This window comes from Rattus rattus, chromosome 9 (assembly GCF_011064425.1).
Source record: "Rattus rattus isolate New Zealand chromosome 9, Rrattus_CSIRO_v1, whole genome shotgun sequence".
Taxonomy (NCBI): domain Eukaryota; kingdom Metazoa; phylum Chordata; class Mammalia; order Rodentia; family Muridae; genus Rattus; species Rattus rattus.
In genome coordinates, this window is record NC_046162.1 from 90,496,593 (window position 1) to 90,517,641 (window position 21,049).

General features: G+C 45.2%; 1 protein-coding gene across 1 annotated transcript in view; it reads left to right on the forward strand.

Annotated features, from left to right (window-relative positions):
* The window catches only part of Utp6 (UTP6 small subunit processome component), a 30,230-nt gene extending 19,656 nt beyond the window's left edge, over positions 1-10,574 (forward strand). Inside the window, exons 12-19 of the mRNA XM_032912851.1 lie at positions 47-126; positions 462-539; positions 3,748-3,927; positions 4,741-4,821; positions 4,958-5,067; positions 5,907-5,973; positions 7,121-7,193; positions 8,436-10,574. Of these exons, the coding sequence (XP_032768742.1) occupies positions 47-126; positions 462-539; positions 3,748-3,927; positions 4,741-4,821; positions 4,958-5,067; positions 5,907-5,973; positions 7,121-7,193; positions 8,436-8,590 (824 nt within the window). The 3' untranslated portion in view covers positions 8,591-10,574. The remainder of the gene's footprint in view (positions 1-46; positions 127-461; positions 540-3,747; positions 3,928-4,740; positions 4,822-4,957; positions 5,068-5,906; positions 5,974-7,120; positions 7,194-8,435) is intronic.
* Positions 10,575-21,049: the final 10,475 nt, after the last annotated feature.

A 21,049-nucleotide genomic window follows, 5' to 3' on the forward strand; every position in this document is an offset into this window, starting at 1 on the left:
CTTGAACTAAGAGGACTGGTGACCTAATTGGTGTCTTCTTTTCCAGAGGCCATGTGGAAGTGTTACATCACCTTTTGCTTGGAGAGGTTTTCTAAGAAGACCAGTAGTGTGTCTCTCAGGGGGCAGGTAAGGATTTACGTTGCATAGCTACAGTGATGGTCAGAAAGTGTCTGTTCTCTAGAGAAGGACACAGGGCAGCTCCCAGCATTCCAGGCTCAATCACTTGCTTTTTGCTGTGGGTGACCTGTCGTCATGACGATCTAGTCTGGTTTGCCTTAATATGGATATTGCACAGGAGAGCTTTCTGCTGATTGCACTGTGCTTAGCGCATCTCTTCCTGAGTCACCCGTTCAGATCAGAGCCATCTCTGAATTATCAGAAATGTGCAAAATCACTTTTGCCCAGCTCTGGCCAGAGGCGACCAGAATCTGCTTGATGACCTGACATGTTTGTGATTCCAGAGGCTGGAAAGAACCATGCGTGCATTCAGGAAGGCCCATGAACTGAAGCTCCTCTCTGAAGTCCAGTACAAGCAGTGGGTAAGGCCATAGAGAGCACATTCACTGCACGTTACGTGTGCTTTATTCTGATTCAGGTACATGTCCGCAGGACAAACTGCGAGCCGGCTGGAAGTAGTGCTCCCTTTCCCACAGTCCTCCTCTTCCCTCGAGTCTCTTCTCTTCCACACCCCCTCTCCTCTGTTTCTTAAGGATTTCTTTTTGTTTATATCATGAGTGCTTTGCCTGTGTATATGTGTGTATACCATGTATGTGCAGGCTAGAAGAGAGCTTTGGATTTCCTGGAACAGGTTGGAATTAAGGATGCTTGTTAGCGGGCTGGAGAGATGGCTCAGCGGTTGAGAGCACTGACTGCTCTTCCAGAGGTCCTGAGTTCAATTCCCAGCAACCACATGGTGGCTCACAACCATCGGTAAAGAGATCCGATGCCCTCTTCTGGAGTGTCTGAAGACAGCTACAGTGTACTTATATATAATAACTGAATAAATCTTTAAAAAAAAAAAAAAAGGGTGCTGAGAATTTCACCTGAGTCCTCTGGAAGAATAGCCAGTTTCTATTTCTCCTCCTCCCTCTCCTCTCCAGCCTCCCTCCCCCTTTCCCTTCCTTTTCCCTTCCCTTCCCTTTCCCTCCCCCCCTCTCTTTCCTTTTCCCTCCCCTCCCTTTTCCTTCCTTTCCCACTCTTCCCCTTTCCCTCTCTTCCCCTTACTCTTTTCCTCCCCTCCCCCTTTCCTTCCCCTCCTCTTCTCCTTTCCCTTCCTTCACCCCTTCCCATTTCCCTTCTTGTACTTCCCCTTCCTCTCCCCCTTCCTTCTCTTTCCCTCCCCATCCCCTTTCCTCCCACTTCCTCTTCCCCTCTCTTCTCTCCCCTTCCTCTCCCCTACCCTTCCCTTTCCCTCCTCCTTACTCTCCCCTTCTTCTTCCCCTCCATCCCTTTCCACTTCTCTTCCTCCTTTTTCCTTCCCAACCACCTTCTTTCCCCTGGTCTATTTCTCCTTCCTCCCTTTGCTTTCCCTAACTCTTCTCATTTTTGCGCCGTTGGCACAAAAGGCAGATAGATACCCTGGAGTTCATCTGTTCAGTTCAGGGTTTGGACCCCCAGCACCCATGTAAATGCCTAGAATTCTAGTGTGCCAAAGGTGAAGACAATTCCCAGATGAACCAGCCAATTAGATTAGCCGTGTGTGTTTGAGCTCTGGGTTTAGTTGAGAGACCTTGCCTCAGTGAATAAGGTGAGAGCTGTGGAAGAAGCTAACATCAGCCTTACACATCCATATGGTTGAACACACATGTATGTGCACCAGCATATATATTTGTACATGTGCACACACATGCACACATCACATACGTACACAGATGCAAAAAAAAAAAAAAATAGAAGGAAATTCTGGGAATCACCCAACATCGACCTCTGGCATATATGTCTGTCTGTCTGTATGTCTCTCATATATGTATGTCTCACTCACATATGCACACACACACACTCACACACCTATATCAGCATGCATATGTCTACTCTCACACAAACAACAGATGTGTCTTAAACACACAAATAAAAATAAAAATTACAAGATTATTCTCCTTTTTCCCATAATCTTTCAGGAAAAGTTACTTAAACCTTTTTTTTTTTTAAAATTTACTCTAACTTCTTAACTTGGTCTCTGCCCGTAATTCTGGAAACATCTCCTGTCACCCTCTAACCATGCTAACCGTGAATTTCCTCCAGTATTAAGTTGTCTGGTCTTCAGCGCCTGTGCAAGCTGGCTGGAGAGCCTTCTCTCTTCTGGGGTTCTGGGTTTTCTGTCTGGTGCCTGTTTGTCCGTAAGTGTTAGCCTGCATGGTTCCCTCTCTGAAGTTCTGTCTCACCAGTGCCACGGGCAGTGCTGGTCGTTCTTGCTCTGCACTGCCCTCCTGTAGCTGTCGAGGCTAAGATCTTACTGTCTCATTAGATTGGAAGCTCTGTGATAGGGAAGAGTCTGATTTTCTTTTTTTTTTTTTTTTTTTTGGTTCTTTTTTCGGAGCTGGGGACGAACCCAGGGCCTTGGCTTCCTAGGCAAGCGCTCTACCACTGTGCTAAATCCCCAACCCCGAGTCTGATTTTCTCAGTGTTAAATCTGGCCAATAACAGTGCATTTGATAGAGGAACTAGCTGTAAACTGCTGTTTTTTTTTTCCCACAATTTTGTAAAATTCTGTCGTAAACTGATTTTAGTTTTTTTCTCATTTCTAATAAACTAGTGTGGATACAAATACTTTGAACAGATAAAATTTCCTTTACTTTTTGGGCCATATGTGTTAAAGTAAAATAAAAAACTCAACACTTTGATGATTCTTCATTTTGTTTGTTTTAAAGGCTATATTTTTATATTTTATTTTATTTATTTTTTAAAGATTTATTTATTTAATGTACGTGAGTACACTGTTTCAGACACACCAGAAGGGGGCATCAGATCCCATTACAGATGGTTGTGAGCCACCATGTGGTTGCTGGGTATTGAACTCAGGACCTCTGGAAGAGCAGTCAGTGCTCTTAACCTGAGCCATCTCTCCAGCCCCGACTCTCTGCTTTTCATCCGTTTCTTCTTTTTTTTTTAATATTTTATTTATTCATTATATATATATATGACGAGTACACTGTAGCTGTCTTCAGACACCAGAATAGGGCATCAGATCTCATTACAGATGGTTGCGAGCCACCATGTGGTTGCTGGGATTTGAACTCATGACCTTCGGAAGAGCAGTCAGTGCTCTTAACCGCTGAGCCATCTCTTCAGCCCCATCCGTTTCTGATTAAAGGAAATTATTCTCATTCTGTAGGTATGTGCCATGGCATGTGTATGAGGAGAGCACCTTTGTAGGAGATTCTTCCCTTCAGTGTGGGATCCAGACAGAGCTCAGGCTGGCAGGGGTTGCTGGCGGGCAGCAGGCAGGCAGGCAGGCAGGCAGGCAGGCAGGCACAGGCAGGCAGGCAGGCAGGCACAGGCAGGCAGGCAGGCAGGCAGGCCCCGTCCTGCTGAGCCCTGTCTCTTCAGCCCTCTTTGTGACTTTCTGCCAGTCCTTTGGGTAGGCTCAGGGAAAGGAGGAGGACTCTCAGATGCCCTTTCTGCCTGCTTAGCAGCTGTGGTAAAAGGTGTACTGGGAAGGTCATTGACTTGCCATAAATAGTCTGTATGTGCATCTCATATCTGTAATTGCTTTCGGTGGCACTTTACAGTGTGCTTTGTCTTTCTCAGATTGACTTGCTGCTGCGCCAGGACCTCTTCAAAGAAGCTCTGCAGGTAGCAGAAGCTGGCACTGAGTTGTTCAAGGACTCTGTCACAATGTGGCAGACGAAACTGCTAGTACTCATCGACTCGAAGAGCCCAGACATAGGGGTGCACTTTGAAGAAGCCTTTGCACACCTCAAACCGCAGGTCTGTGAACTGTTTCCTTTATACTTCAGTCTTTTATTTAAGGTTTACTTTTATTATTTTATGTGTATGAGTAAGATTGAACCCAGAGCTTAGTGCAGGCTAAACAAGCCCTTTATCTACTGAACTCTATCTCTAGCCCTTTTTTGGAAACTTTTGGAAAATAATTTAAGACTTTCGTGAAAGCTCCTTTGTAATATACTTGTCTGTTGAGAGCAAACCCTAGAGTGATAATTGCTGTTACGTGGTAATAGCTCAAGGATTGAATAGAAAAGTTACTTCTATTTCTAATCCTTTACTGTAACATTACTAAATCATGTAAGATTTCTTATTCTGTTTAGATATCTTACAAATAAAAAAATACTGATGGAATGTTCTCACATGCATCCATATCTGATGATTAACTGACCCTGCAATCACGGGAATTCAAACCTTAATGCTCTATGTTTACTTGGCAGTAAATCTTTTGTATTAGTGAAGTGGGAAAATGGACTGCAGTGGGTCAGGTGGGGAACAGACTCCGTGTCTGCTGTCTGCTCTCCGTGCTGAAGATCGGGCAGGCCAGCCTACATCAGTTCTTGTGTAGTAGCTCCCAGACCATAGACACAGGGCTTGGGTAGCCGTGGGGCTGATTGGCTGTGGGCTTTCGTTCGCTTCATGATTGCTAATGATGGCTACAGTTGGATTCCCCACTGGAATTGGACTAAATTATCAAAGTGTTGCTTTTTATGACTTGGCTGGGGGCTGTAACGACCGGCGAGTCTCCAGAGCACGGTGCTGCATAGTTGCATCTGACGGCTTCCTTTTCGTGAGCAGGTTTGCCTGTCCTTGTGGATTTCTTGGGCAGAGTGGAGTGAAAGTGCTGAAAGTCAGGAGGACACAGAAGCCATCTTTAAGGTACAGGCTCCCGTTTCTGTCCTTTGTGCAAGGATTGGATATTTCATATCCTAAGTCATGACCTAGTGGCTTGGGTGGGTCTTCATAATATGTTTTGATATCTCTAAGTTCTTTTGTTTTTTCCTTTTAAATGTAGAGAGCTCTCTTAGCTATCACAGGTGCCAATTCAGTAACTCTGAAGGAGAAATACCTGGACTGGGCTTATCGGAGTGGAGGCTACAAAAAGGCCAGAGCAGTGTTTAAAAGGTACTCGCAGGCGCTCGTAGCTGCCCCATCCTGCCCACACTTAGCCCCTCATACCTACTATCTGTGCATCACACATAGTGTCTGCAGTGGTGGCCCGAGAAACTTTCTAAACTTACTTCCTTTTTCTGACTTTGCAGTTCATACACTTGGGGTAAATAGCAAATAGATCATTGTCACTGATGATTGAAATTATGTCGTTCGTACAAGCAGCTCTGTCGGCACACCATTTCTTCTTTTCTTCTCTTTGCACATGACTACTTTACAAACAGCAACAAATTAGAGCCAACTAGCAGTCCTGTCAGGGCTCTCCTCTGAAGCGTCCCCAATACCAAACCTCACACCCTGACCGAAACTGTGGGCAGCTGTCAGAACCACGCCCCTGCTAGAGGGCGAGGCAAATCATAGTCAGCTGCTGTGGACAAATCTGAAGCAGCCAAGTCTCGTATCCCACATCGGGTATTAAAACAAAAAGATTCTTACATTTCTGTGTTTTCAAAGAAACCAAAATTCTCACCACCTTCCTCTTCAGTAAAACGTACTAGCAGTACTTATTTAAAATGGATGACTACATTAGGACATCATCGGAGCCTAGAGACCAAACAAGGCAACACAGAGAACAATGTACTAAAAACAGACAGTAACAGCGTGTGTGGGGAATGGTTTTAGGGTGATGAAGGGTGAGCCACTCCAAGCTGAGGCATGGGCCTGGCTCCAGCAGGTCCAGTTTGACTGTGTTACACGACCTGTTGCCGGGAGCAAAGCCTGATTATTCACCCCTGCTTATGAGTTGTAAAAGGTTTCCTGTCGCCATGGGAACTAACATTTTCACTCCTTTTTAGTTTACAGGAAAGCCGTCCATTTTCAGTTGAGTTTTTCAGGAAAATGATGCAGTTTGAGAAGGAGCAGGTGAGTATTCCGAGCACTTCCTGCCTGGAAACAGATCTCTGTGGTTACACTCTGACAGGGGCCAACAGAGCTCTGATGAATTCAAACTGTCCACAATCAAAGGACAGGGCAAAAATATGCTTTTCCGCAGAGGCATGTAAAGGAAAATTGAAAGGCAACAGCAAGCAATAATGAGTGATCTGAAGTAAACTCATTCCCTGCTACCCAGGAGGAGCAGGAACGCACTGTGAGAACATGGCTATGGTTTTGAAGAAACCGAGGAGGTCACAAGACTCTGTCTTGTTTTCTCAGAGTGTTCTCTCAAGCACCCCTCATATGATCGCATTCCTAGATGACATTCCAACGGCATCCCACGGCGTCCCACACTGTTACCTGTAATGCTAACTTTGAATGTCATGTGCTTGAGTTTATGTGCTAGCATTTATTATGTGATAGAGTTTTAGAGCCAGGTGCGGTGGCTCATGCCTTTAATCCCAGACCTCAGGAGGATTTCTGTGAACTCTGTGCCAACCTGGGCTGTGTAGTGAAATCTCAAAAAAAAAAAAAAAAAAAAAAAAGTTTTAAAATGTCTATAACTGGGTCAGAGCACAGGTACTCAAAATGAAGACGTTCTCAGCATAGGCTCTAGAACCATCTCTGTTTATTTCTTCATGTAAATCCTACTCAGCCCCTCAAGGCTTGCAGGTGTTATTCCTGCTGCACATCCCAAGCTGCACCCTGAAAATGTAGTTAGACACCTTTCTCCTCGCCAGCGAGGTTAAGTGCTTGTCTGGTTGACATTTGTTTTATTCTGGTAAACGTGGTTTTTCTTTCTTCTTTTTAAAAAGTAAAAAAAAAAAAAAATTTTTTTTTTTTTTTTTTTTGGGTCTTGTTTATTTTGTGAGTGCCACAGTGCACCTGTGAAAGCCAGAGAACAGCTTTTGGGAGTTGACTCTTGGCTTCTGCCGTGTTGGGGATTGAACTCAGGCTGTCAGGCTTGGTAGCAGGTGTCTTTACCTGCTGAGCCAGTCCCAGCCTGGGTTTCCCTTCCTTCTTTTTGGAAAAGATGAGAAACTAGGCTAGCTTGGTAACAGGTAGTAGTTGCTTAGAATACAGAGTGAGTTTCTTACTGGGTGAGTGAAATCAGACCTTCTGACTGTCTTTGTAGGACTCCTCTAAGATGGTGAACCTGAGGGAGTATTATGAGAGGGCGTTGAGAGAGTTCGTGTCTACAGACTCTGGTAAGTAGCTTCAGTTATGAGCCTAGCCTGACCGTTGTTATGTGGCTAGAATAGTGTTTCTGGTTTGTCTTGGGCCCTTCTTAGATCAGTTCTTCAGTGTTTTCCCTGCCTTTTGTGTTTTTTGAGACAGGTTCTCACTCTGTAGCCCAGGCTAGCCTGGAACTCACTAGACTCAAAGCCCTGGCAATGCTCCGGCCTCCACCTGTGCAGCAGTAGGGTTTACTTGTCACTCGAGTTTGCAAGCCCTTCCTTGTACCCACTACTTCTCTTAAGAACTCTGAATCAGAGAAAGCTTGGTTTGAGTCTCTTAAAAAGGAAAATTTGTGTGGCTCAGTAAGATTGGCTCCATGGCCAAAGGCACTTGTTTTCAAGCCTAAAAGCATGAATTTGATCTCATGGGCCCACATGGTAGAAAAGGCCTTCCATAAGTTGTCCTCTGACCTCCACACGTGTGCCATGTCCTACCGGTGTGTATGTGCACACACAATATAAAATCAATAACTTTAAAAAGCTGTGCGTGCTGGGATGTAGTGACTCCTGACTAATCTTACAGATGTGGAAGGAGGAATGTTGCCAGGAGTTCGGAGGCCAGTCCAGGCTATGTAGTGGGTTCCGGGCTAGCCTGGACTACAGAATGAGACCCTATCTCAAAAAAATTCAAAACCAAACCAATTAAACCAAAGCAAGTATTTCTAAAGAAAAGGTTAGTACAGGTTGGTAGTCACAGCTGGTCGTCATAGTAGGAAAGGAGAAGCAGTCAGTTATAATGGGGCCAGCTTGCTGAGGCACAGTGTGGGGCTGACTATGTTACAGCTGTGTAGCATGGCTTTTAAAAAGTAGGGAGGAAGCTGAGTGGAGGAGGCAGAGGCAGACTGATCGCTAAGTGTGAGGCCAGCCTGGTTTATGGAGTGAGTTCCAGGGCAGCCAGGGTAGTACACAGAGACCCTGTCTGGAGAGGATAGAAAGGAGTCTGAGTTTCTGCTATAAAGACATGATACATGTTTGAGGTAGTAGGTGGACTTAAATACTCCACAGTGGTTACATATGTCAGAGAGCCTCATTTTATTTGTATATTTAAATTCCTCTTACACTGATTTTATGTTTGGAAGTTTCTTAGACTTTTATAACTGGCTTAGTATTTAATAACTGAATTTGCCTAATTAAAGCCTTCTCAGTTTTCTAGCTCTGTTTACAGTAGTTTTTTTTTTTTTTTTTGTTTTTTTTTTTTTGGTTCCTTTAAAGATCTTTGGCTGGATTACATGAACGAAGAATTGAACCATCCCTTCGGTAAACCTGAGAACTGCGGACAGATCTATTGGCGAGCCATGAGAATGCTACAGGGACAGTCAGCATCGATGTTTGTAGCTAAACACGCCATGCATCAGGCTGGCCACTAGGGAGGAGTGCCACCGATTTGCTAAACCTGTATTGCAAGTCTCGGGCAGGCTGGTGACAGTCGTGTGTGAGCTGTGGAGAGCTGGCAGGATTGATCTTTGTTACCTGGCACTCTGACTTGTCATTATTCTTTGGTTCCAGAAAGGCGAACTGCTGGTGCCTATCAAATCTAAACACAGAACTCATTCGGTTCAGTTTCATTTCTCGTTCCAGGCAAAGCATATACTGCTCTAGTCTAGAGTTGGTATGAGGGAGCCGGTTCAAACCCAAGAGGAAGTATTTTTTTGTGTGTCTTCTTACTGTGAAAGCCTGCATGATAGCTGTGGGGATAGGAGGCACTAGGGTGTGGACGGACTGCCTCGACCCTCCAGCTCCTGAATAATGACCCAGAGACTTTATTTATGAAAGCTGAGGCCTTATGGCTTAGGCTTGTTCCCAACTGTTTCCTATAAATTAATCCTATCTATATTCCTCCACATTTACCACATGGTTGGTCACCTCTCCTCAGTCCCATATGACGAGTTCCAGGTCTGGCTGGCAGGTCTCCCGCCTCTCAATTCTTCCCAGAGTTCCTCTCTGCCTGGATGTCCCACCTTTCCTCTCCTGCCCTGCTCTAGACCATCAGCTATTAAACCAATCAGAAAGTGATGGAGACGAATATTTATGAAATAGGAAGCAGGTGATGCTTCATAAAGATAACAGTTCCAAAGTCTGGACAGTACTCAGCACTCCACTGGTAAAGAAATCAACATTTGAATAATTCAAAGACAACCTTTACACAGTGCCCAAGGTTATCCCAGCACAGGGCAGTGCAGAGCGGAGAGCCATGTGATCTAAGACGCTGAACAAAGTAACTGTGTTACCTGTATCTGAATTGCATTTGTACTTTTAAATCAACCATTCAAGAAATACGAGCCTTCCTTCACCTACAAGAAAGAAAGGAGGCTGAGAATATGAGGAACAGGGAGGTGCTGGGTACTGGGAGAAGTTTGTCCTTTAGGAGGGTTACGGTGGTACAGAAAGTGATTTAGCCCAAGGATGGACAGGCCAAGGACTGCATCAAGGAGGCCCGAGCAGGGGAGGAAGCTGAAATAAATCCTTTCACTTTTTTTGATACTGGGTTTGTTTTGTTTGTTTGTTTGTTTTTGATAAACCTAAATATGCCTTTGGTAGGAGCTTGACCACTGAGTCAGATCCAGCTGTCTTTTTATTTTCTGTTTTTGAGCAGGTCTTGAAAGTTTTGGCTGGCCTTGACAGTTCTCAAGTCTAGGTGGGCCTTGAACTTTGAATCCTCTTGCCTCAGCTTCTCAAGGGGCTGAGATGAGCCCTGAACAACTAGACCTGGGTTTAACTTAACATTGTGATATCATTGGAAGAGTATTCAGAACAAGTCACTGAATAGTAAGCCTTAATTCATGTTAATTCATTTAATAACGTGGGAAGCACCTAATGAATTCATAGCATTCCATTGCCTTATTCATTAATCTCCTGTGGGTAGAGCTTGCCATCTATTATTTCTTTAAATTATAAATGGTATTGGTGAAGATTCTGTCAGTCTTTGGTCACATTCACTGGTACTTCCTTGGGGGACTTATTTGACAGTGAAAGTGCTGAATTTAGGTAAAGGAATGAAATTCGCCAATCTGCTCTTTCCAGCATCAAATGCAAGAGGCACCAACACCCTTGTCAGCACTGGGGATTACATACTTCATTTCCATTGTTTTATAATTCACCATTCAGTAGATGAAAGTGATACGTCATTGCTTAAACTACTTTTTCTTACGGACTCATGTTTTAAAAATACATCGAGAGGGCCTGGAGTTAAGAGCACTGACTGCTCTTCCTGAGGTTCTGAGTTCAATTCCCAGCAACCACATGGTGGCTCACAACCATCTATAACGAGATCTGATGCCCTCTTCTGGTGTGTGTGAAGACAGTGACAATGTACTCATATACATAAAATGAATAAATAAGTCTTTAAAAGAACACATTTCTAATGTTACCTTTTGTTTGTCTCTCACTTCTTACAGATAAGTTGTTGATGTTCCTTCTTTCCTGTTTGCTGCTTTTGATGCTGGGAGAAATTTTTTGTGACTCTGTCCCTTCTCCCCAGTGCTGAGGTCAGACCTGGGGCCTCACACATGCTATGTAAACATGCTTTCATGCTATACCTACAGGTTTGGTTTGGTTTTTTAAGATTTATTTATATATATGAGTGTTCAAGCTGCACGTACCTGTGTGTACCAGAAGAAGACACATCACACAGATGGTTGTGAGCCACCAAGTGGTTGCTGGGAATTGAACTCAGGACCTCTGGAAGAGCAACCAGTGCTCTTAACTGCTGAGCCATCTCTCCAGCCCCACCCTCAGTTTTAAAGGCTTTTTTTTTCAGTTTCTTCTCTTGCCTTGGACAACTGGATCTCTTCCTCAAGCAGTTGACTCACTTCTGTAGCACTGGGTAGCCAATCTGCTTCTTTTCTTGGTTCATTATACGACCCATAGACCCTTACTATATATTGAATCCTTATGCGGATTAGAACATATAGTGCACTTTTGAGCCTTTACTGTGGTTTGCTTGTCATTTGCCTCTTTGTGGGGTGGGGTAGGGGTTGGACACAGGTTCTCTTTATAACCTTGACTGTCCTGGAACTTGATCTGTAGATCAGGCTGGCCTCACAACTCATGAGATCCACCTCCCGAGTGCTGGCACTAATGGTTATGCACCACCATGGCCCAGTTTTGTCATTTGCTTTTTAAAATTTTAATTTTATAGCTGAGCATGGTGGTGCATGCCTTTAATCCCAGCATTTGGGCAGCCAGGGCTACACAGAGAAACCCTGTGAGGAAACACCAAAAGAAAAAAAAAATCATTTTTTTTGAGTGTTTTGCCTGCATTTATATCTGTGTACCTGATTTTTTTTTTTTTTTTTTTTGGAGAAAGGGTCTCCCTTTTAATCCTGGCAGGCCTCCTGGAACTCAGTGGGACCAAGCTAACCTCAAACTCATAGAAATCCACCTGCTTCTGTCCCAGAATGCTTAAAGGTCTCTGCCGCTAAGAGGGGCCACACTTGTCACATTGTAACCATGCTTAAATGGCCACACAGTTACCATGTTGCACACTACAGTAATAGAGCTTGTATTTCCATGGTTCCAGAAGATTCTGTCTGATAGGGCTTGCAGAGACAGGCAGCCAGACAGTTGTGGATCAGCACAACAGAGCATACATTGGCCACATTCCCTTTATAGAAAAGTCTACATAGAGGAAAAACTAACATTGAAGAGTGTGTGTCAGATGTCTGCTCACCACAGACCAGCACTGCCAATAAATCATACTGAGTCTAGCCTAGTCTAGTGAGTTTATTGTGGTTACTTACAGGAGCATGGTTGATTGTAAGGCATCACTGAGAAGCCCCCAGAAGCTATATCTCACCCCAACTTGCAGGCAGCCTCAGAAGTCTCTCCCAGCATTATCGGATTGCTTCTGTAATCTTGGGGTGGGACCCTTGAATCATTCTGCACTTAACCGAGTCTTCAGGAGGGAGCACATCGAGACCGACTGTTGGTGAAGACTACAGTTGGGTTATTTCCCCTGCACCTCTCCCAGGTGTCACCTTACTTTCTTTGAGGCAACAACAAGGAGAGTGACCAGGCTCTGGTCAGAATCTGACAGCATGGAATGTTTATTGGTTATACTGGGTCCACCCAATGATCAACCATTGCATAGAGCAGGTTAACCCTAAAGACCATCCCTAACTCAAGTTAGGGACCTGGTTGCTAAGTTCTAGTCCATTTGTGAATGAGTTATAGTTGGATCATGTCCTAGAATTACAGAAAAACCTGTGGAATGATAGGGCAGAGAGTGGTCAACACGTCAGAGGGATTCCTATATCGTCAGGCACTCGGACCGTTTTAATACTGTGATGGGAACTGAAGTGTAGAAGCTGAAGCACCCAGCAGGCATTGGGTAGGATTGACACTTCCCGTTTCAGACCCAGCTTCGTGTCCCGCCTTAAGAGCTACACAGGTAGTTGCTTTCAGGATCAGTACCCCAGAAGTCATTTCTGAACCAGCCACGGACACTGGGGGAGTACGTGTCCTGTTAGCACAGGGTGCCCTCTGCACTGCCCTGCCTGTGTTTTTTTTTTTTTTTTTTTTGGGGCTGGGGACCAAACCCAGGGCCTTGCGCTTGCTAGGTGAGCGAGCGCTCTACCACTGAGCTAAATCCCCAACCCTGCCTGTGTTTCTTGACAGGAATTTCCCCCCTTTGACCTGGAGTAGCCATTGCCGAGACCAGTCCTGTGCAATAGATTTTCCAACCGGCAGCCAGATCCTGGGTACCTCATGGCTCAGCAACTTCCCAGGTGTGGAGCCTTGGCAATGGTGGTTGGGAATCTCAGTCAGCTGTGGTCAGGCGCTGTCGGCCATGCAGCTACTTCAGGCCAACAGCTGTGAAGCTTGCAGGCAGGAGCTCTGCCAGCATCTGGAGCCCAGGGCTTGGTGAGTGGGGTGGGAAGGTGTGGGCAGGTGTTACAGATCAAGGGAAACCTGTGGCTGGCAAGTTGAGGCAGGTAATAGCCCGTTAAGAGGCTGCAGGGCAGGAAGCCTGTGGGTGTCGGTGGGTACTTTGAAGGCAAGCAGGACTAGGTTTCTCAGGGTCTTGGTAAGTGAGCATTGAGGCTGGAGGCAGAGCTGGGCACAGCTGCTGGGGAGCCTGGGTGAGGGCAGCAGGAGAGGGCTTACCTAGTCATGCTTCCAGGGCAGAATGCTTGGCTCGCCCTGAACACTAGGTCACACACGTGTGTTCTTTTTTTTTTTTTTCTACCCTCCCCTCCCTCCTTCATGTGTGTTCTTTTATGTCTAAAGAAACAAAACCCAAAGGCCCCTTTGAATTCAGGGTTTCCAGAAACGTATTTTCATGTTGTGCCAGCCGATTTCTGTTTCGTTTTTCTAAGACCATTATTAGTCTTCATCTACCTCTGTTCAGTGTCAGCCCTGCTTTCTCAGCGAGCTCCTTGGCAGTAGCCTATGCTGAAGGCCGTATCTGGCACCCCACGTTTTGCCTGGCACAGCACATATACATATTAATCGGGCTGGTGATCAAAGATGGCACTTACTAGAAGATAGGAAGATAGATTTGCAGAGAGTCACTTTGGATTATAGAGACTTAATTTTGCCAGGGCAGAGCAGGACAGGATGCGCTCTTCTCTGTGGAGGGTAGTGGCTTCCTGAAAGTGGAAACGAGAAAATGCAGGGCAGATGGCCTTGGAATTTGGGACCTAGAGCCGACAGAGGCAGACAGATATGTTTAGCAAGTGGATGTGTGTGTGTGTGTGTGTGTGTGTGTGTGTGTGTGTGTGTGTGTATGTGTGTGTGTGTGTGTGTGTGTGTGTGTGTGTGTGTGTGTGTGTGACAGGGCTGGTCTTGTGGTGGAGGGCTTTGAGAGTCTATTTTATTTTATATGTACTGTGAGTGTCTGCCTATGTATCTGTGCCATGTGCTTTGCCTGGTGCCTACAGAAGCCACCAGAGGGCATGAGACCCCTAGGAACTAGGGAGGTTACAGGCAGTTGTGATTGCCCTGTGGGTGCTGTTCCCACTCACCCACCTCCACTTCCCAGGCCTCCCAACCAAGGGGTGCACAAATGCCCATATGGTGCCCCCTGCCTGGGGACCAAGTGCTCACACATGAGCCTGTGAGGGACGTTTTCCATTTATTGTTAATATGGGGCTGATAACAACCGCCTCTTAGGGTTGTTCTGAGGATGGAGTGGGAGGATTAAGAACTGTACTGTCCAACTCTGTAGCCATGGATCCTGCGTGAGTTTGCTAACTATAATTAAAGTGAGAAATCCTGGTCACATTTCTTGAGTTCCATTGGCACACATGGCACACAGCTCACCAGACAGATTTAAAATCATTCCCAACCTCAAAGAAAACTTGTGCATAGCGTTTTACCCTTGCTTGGTACTCACTGCCAGGGGACTTCTTTTTTCCTTTTTCCTTTAACAAACCGAGACTCTTCCAACAACCCTATGTCCATTTTACAGATGAGGAAACTGAGGCACAGAGTAAACTAAAGATAATTTCGATTATTGCAAAAGACGAGGAACCATAAATCTATCATTTGGGACGTACATTCCCGAGGCATCCGTCACAGTGGAATTGTTCTGTGACCATCGTGATCATCTGGTTCCAGAACATTTTACTGCTCCAAAAGCAAATCCTGTGCATTAGTAGTTACTCCCCTCCCCTCTCCTGAGCCCGCTGTCATTCATTGGCATGCTGGCTCCATCCATTTACCTATTCTGGGTAGGAAAACGTGAGTTGACTATAAATGGAATCCTGAAGTAGATGCTGGCTTGAGCCTGGCTCCTTTCACCTCAGCATATTTTTGAGGCTCATTCACTTGCAGGCTGTGTCAGTGTTTCGTTCCTTTCTGCAGATGAATGCTTCCATCGTTAGATGGACCACATTTTGTAGGTTGTTCTCCATCCATCAATGGACAGACATCTGGAATGTGTCTTCTGTTGGTGTGGCTGGGCCACTACAAGCATCCTTGTTTTGTCTAACTCTGTCTTCATTTCCTTGGGTGCATTTGGAGGTAGAGTTAGTGGCTGGGTCCTGGAGGGCTAAGTTGCTGGGGAATCAGGTAAGGAAGTCACAGCTTGGTTCCACACTTAGTAATTGGCAGGACGGATTTGAACCCAGCCAGTCTGCCTTCAGACCCTGTGCTTTGAACGTCTCCTTACTGCTTAGAGCTGTTGTGACTGCTACAGTCTTAATGCCATGCCTTTTTAGGCTGGTTCCTTTCCCACCCTAGTCCCTGACGTCAGGAAAGCACTCTACTTAGAAATCCATTGTCTCGCTCCCGGCAGCAGTCCAGTACTTGTGAGGCCTTTTAATAATGCACATTCCAGCTTCCCTGAAGGCAGGAGAAGTCTGCCTGTTAGGACTGGATAGACTCTACTCTTCTCCTTGCACCTCTGGCCTCCTAACTCCCCCTTCATCCACACCCACCTTTAATGGTCTCTTTGAGGTCAAAAGGCAGAACCAAAGAACAAAGTTAAATTCAAGCATTTGTCTTCTGATGGAGGTCCTTTGGCTTGATGGCGTATAAATGGCCCCGAATTAAAACCTGTATGAGGTCCCCCTTGTGGACTTCAGGACTTGGCGATTATGGCCTTGTTTAAGACAATGCATCTTGTTGAAGAGAGATGCCCAATCATATTTTTGAAAGCATCAACCAAACAACGTTTCTGCAAGCGCTGGGATAACCCAAGAGCACTGTAGGCTGTTTGGCTGCTCTCTTGGGAAGTCAGCCCAGGGTTTAATAAGAACCTGTGCGGACCTGCGTTTTATCAGTTTTAAGACCTTCCCTCATTAATTTCCACAGTGGAGGCCAGAGCGTCCCTGGTTTCTCTCGCTCATGGGCAGGGCCTCATTTAGAAAGGAAGGCTTTGCTGTGGGGACTGACAGAGCATTGAGTACCTGGGATCTGTCAGAGGAGTGTGCTGTCCCCTCACTGAGGAGGCTGGCTGTGGTTTTGCCTTTGTGCTTTAGGACTTTTTTATGTGCATATGTGCCAATCTTATTTACTTACAGACAGGGCCTTGCTAAATACCCCAGGCTAGCCCCTAGGTCTAAGTCCTCCTGCCTCAGGCTGGGATTGTTTATACTGATATGTCTTACACATAATTTCGGCTTTTTTGGTTTCTGTTTTCCCAGGGCCTTGTGCTTTAGAAAGCGTTAGTCTACCACTGAGCTTCCTGACCCCATAATTTCAGCTTTTTAAAAGTTGGTTTCTGTTTTCTTCATTTAGAAAGTTAGTAAGGGAGATTGGGGATTTAGCTCAGTGGTAGAAAAAAAAAAAAAAAAAAAAAAAAAAAAAAAAAAAAAAAAAAAAACTACATAGAAAGTTAGTAAGGATTTTCCTTAAGAGATAACAGGGCAAAGCAATTATTTATTTTTTTTCCTGAAAATTTTAGACTTCTGCTATATTATTTTTCTTTTCGTTTTGACAAGATATAACTTAAAGGTGGAAGAATATTTTGACACAGGATTTTCTTGTACAGGCCCCCTAGGTGGGGAAGGCATGGAGGAGAAATCTGAGGCAGCTAGTCACATTGTTCCTGTAGTCAGGAGAGAGGGTAGTGAGGGTTGTGTATCTGCTTGCCTTCTCCTTAGTGCATTGATTGTGAGTGTGTACATGCACACTACAGTGCACCAGTGCAAATGATTGTGAGTGTGCACATGCATGCTATAGTGCACCAGTGCAAATGATTGTGTGTACATGCACACTACAGTGTACCAGTGCAAATGATTGTGAGTGTGTACATGGACACTATAGTGCACCAGTGCAAATGATTGTGAGTGTGCACATGGAGGCTATAGTGCACCAGTGCAAATGATTGTGAGTGTGTACATGGACACTACAGTGCACCAGTGCAAATGATTGTGAGTGTGTACATGGACACTATAGTGCACCAGTGCAAATGATTGTGAGTGTGCACATGCATGCTATAGTGCACCAGTGCAAATGATTGTGAGTGCGCTCATGCACACTATAGTGTACCAGTGGGGGTCAAACACAACTCATTGGAAGAACTTCTCTGACCCGGTGGGGTTCGGGGTCGACTCAGGTAGTCATGCTCCGCAGCAGTCACCGTGGCCCACTGAGCCACCTCACCAGTCCAGTTTTTCACTCAGTCTAGACGCCTAGCCTGGGGGGTGGCACCCTCCTTCTCTTCCATTGAACATCAGAACGAGTTATGTCTAGTCTAGTTAGACAAGATTTCTCTGAGAAAGCAGCTCTTTATGCAAACGGAACACAATCTAAAGCACAAGCCAGCAAACGTTCCAGAGAGCGAGCGTTCAAGAAAACAAACCTATAAATACACCTCCTGAGGAGAAGTCCGTTCCTGAGGAGAAGTCCGTTCCTTCCTCCTTTTTTTTTTTTTTCTTGAAACAGAGTTTCTCTATGTAGCCCTGGCTGTCCTGGAACTCTCACTCTGTAGACCAGGCTGGCCTTGAACTCAGATCTCCCTGCCTCTGCCTCCTGAGTGCTGGGATTAAAGGCGTGCACCACCACTGCCTAGCTCTTTTTCTTTTTGTTAGGCATAATCTCACATTTCCCAGATTGGTCTCAAATCCTCCGTGTAGCTGAGAATGACCTTAGATTTACGCTTCTCCCACCTCCTCCTCCCTGAGATTACTGCCATGCTCAGTTTAAAAGTCAATTCTTTGCTGCCTTTCCTTGGTAAAATATGTGAAGCACGAAGATATGAGGCTCGTCCTGGTGGAAAATGCTTTCACTATAGAAAACATCGAGCCCTCCCCTCCTCCCACGCACCACAAAAGTTCCAGGCCTTAACCCGGCCAAGGGAAGAATGCAGAGTAACGCTGACTTCACGTTATAATCTAATCCTAATTACCACTTTTGTTACTTTACAAAGAAGAAAACATTCAGGGGTTCAGTGGGAGAGTGCTTTCTTAGCCTGCATGAGGGCCGGGTGTCAATCTCCAGTATCGTGCAAAACAACTCAGCAACAAAAAAAAATGAGCATCCATTTTCAAATAAGATTGGAGTTAAATTTACTTTCACTTTAAATTGAAGAAAAGAGGCCTGGAGAGATGGCTCAGTGGTTAAGAGCACTGGCTGCTCTTCCAGAGGTCCTGAGTTCAATTCCCAGCACCCACATGGTGGCTCACAACCATCTGCAATGGGATCTGATGCCCTCTTTGGGTGTGTCTGAAGACAGCTACAGTGTACTCATACAAATAAAATGAATCTTTTTAAAAAAAATTGAAGAAAAGAGATGTACAAACTTGTGTTTGCCTAGTGTCTAACAGACAAGTGTTACTCTAGTAGCATTGAGCCAAGATGTACCAAGAGACAAGAAGTGAGTGGGCCAGTGAGATGGCTCAGTGGGGAAAGGGGCTTGCTGCCAAGCCTGATGGCTGGAGATTGTTCCCTAGAACCTAGGTTCTCTGCAAGAGCAGTGAATGCTCTTACCTGCAGCGCTTTTGTTCTCCAATGCCGACCGACTGGTGACCTTTTACATTTTATGTATTTACACGTATATGTGTGTGGGAATGTGCGTGCCCACGAGTGCAGAGGTCTAAGGACAAAGTGGTAGTCTTTTCTCTCCTTCCACTAGGCGGATAACAGGGAAAGCACTTGTCTGCAGGCTTGGCGGCAGGAGCCTTTGCTGAACCACCTTACCAATCCCACTGCTGACTGTGGTTTACCCTTGAAGCAGCATAAAGAGTTCCTTCTGCACACAGACAAGCTTTACAGTAACTGCAGAAGGCAGAGAGTCCTCATGCACGCACACGGGAGAAGCCAGGAAGGTTAAACACATAGGCATCTTTCAAAGGAAGATGTTTAGCCCCTTCCTCCTGACATGCTGGGAATGGACGTAGTTAATAACCTGGTGATCCTTTCCTCTCTGCTGAGCCAGGCTCCGCTCATAGCTCTCGGAATTTATGCTTTCTTTATCCCAGACCCTTCCCCCCTAAAATCTTGAGCATTATTTCTAGGCTATAAAACTCATCCTCACGAGAGATGTCATTCGTACTCTACAGCTGCCTAAGTGACTTCTGTGCGTAGGGCCAGGCGATGCATTTACCACAGTCATCCTCCCTAGACCCATATCTGGAACACTGTTTCTAAGTCACTGAGAACCCATCTGACAGCGATGCCATGTGCACTTTGTAAGGAGCTTCAGTATAAATGTCTTAAACTTTCTTGTACTCACAGGACCCAGTTCATTGTTATCTAAATTTTTTTCCCAAAATTGTGCTATTCTTAAATATGAGCTAAGAATGTCAGACTCCAAGTAGTCTTGGCCCAGCACCGGTTACCAAAATAGGGATGATTCAAGTCTCCTTGCCTCACCCTGCTCGTGTTCCCCGCCTGCTGGAAAGCCTGAGGCACCCATGCTCAAAACTCTTATGGCTCTAGTTCTAGCCAATCTTCTGTTGTTGCTGTTGTTGTTGTTGTTATCGTCATTGTTGTTGTTTTAGACCATTCTATGCTCTGCAGAGACGACTCAGAAGTTAAGAGCACCCGTTCCTCCCCCAGTTTGGTTTCTCGCATCCACACCAGGCAGTTTACAACCTCCTGTAACCCCAGTTCCGGGGCAACTGGATGACATCCTTTTGGCCTCCATGGGCTCCCATATCCACACGATACATAAAGACAAATGTGTACACAAATACACAAGAACACATAAAATGCATTCATAAACAGCCAAGGTAAAAAAGTAAGGTGCGAGAAGTCCTGTACTTGGAGTTCCTGCGACAGGCGGCCTGCTAGAAGTGACTAGTTTCCAGAGTGCTTCAGCTACTCTGAGGGACCTGGCCTCCTGGGTAGTAAGCGCCTGCCTATTGCTCAAAAGGCTGGATGTTTTCTTGGGTCTATTTTTGATCAGAGAATTCATAGACCTGAGTAGGCTTAGGTTTTATCACTGGAACTTTATTATTATTATTATTATTATTATTATTATTATTATTATTATTATTTACCATTATTATTACCATTATTATTATTTTAAATGGAGTCTTACCATGTAGTTCTGTTTGTCCTTGAGCTCACCATGTAGACAAGGCTGATCTTGAAGTCACAGAGATCTGCCTGTCTCTGTCTCCCTGGGATTAAAGGCGTTCGACATGAATTGCACTTCAAGGACTGCGGTACTCGAGACCTGAGCGTACCCTGGAAAAGAAAGATAACCTCTTTGCTTCTGTATATTGGGCACTGTTGAGCAGGGATTGGACTCTAACAGACACTGGCGAGTCTGTGGGTGATTGCTAGCTATTTCTACTGATGGGAAAATGGAACATTTACTTAGTTTTCAAGGACTGTTGGCTGAGAAAGTAAGTGGCAAGTTAATTAAAGTAGCAATTATATAATCCTTACTTGGCATGAAATTCTACTTTCTACTTAATCTTTTAACACTTTTCATTTTATGAAGCCACTACTTTTTTGTTGTTGTTGTTGTTGTTGTTTTTGAGACAAATTCTCTTTATATAGCCTGGGCTGTCCTGGAGCTCATAGAGAGACCCATCTACCTCAGCCTCCCAAGTTGCTGGAATTAAGGGTGTGCACCACCCATACCCAGCTTGTTTTTAGTAAGGGAGGGAAAGGCTTATTTAGTACACATAGTGGGCAGTGAATAATTTACCTCACTTTAAAGCTGAGGGTATGAGACTTCTCTAAGATCACATGGTAAGCTGTGAACACACAGACAGACAGACAGACACACACACACAGACACAAAGACATATACACAGAGACACAGACACAGACATAGACACAGACACAGACACAGACACATACACAGACACACACACACACACAGACAGACAAACACACACACACCCCGAAGAGGCCTGATAGCCTTATCAGCCAGACACACACCACACAAGTCTGTGGTGAACTACAATACACCACCTGTGCAC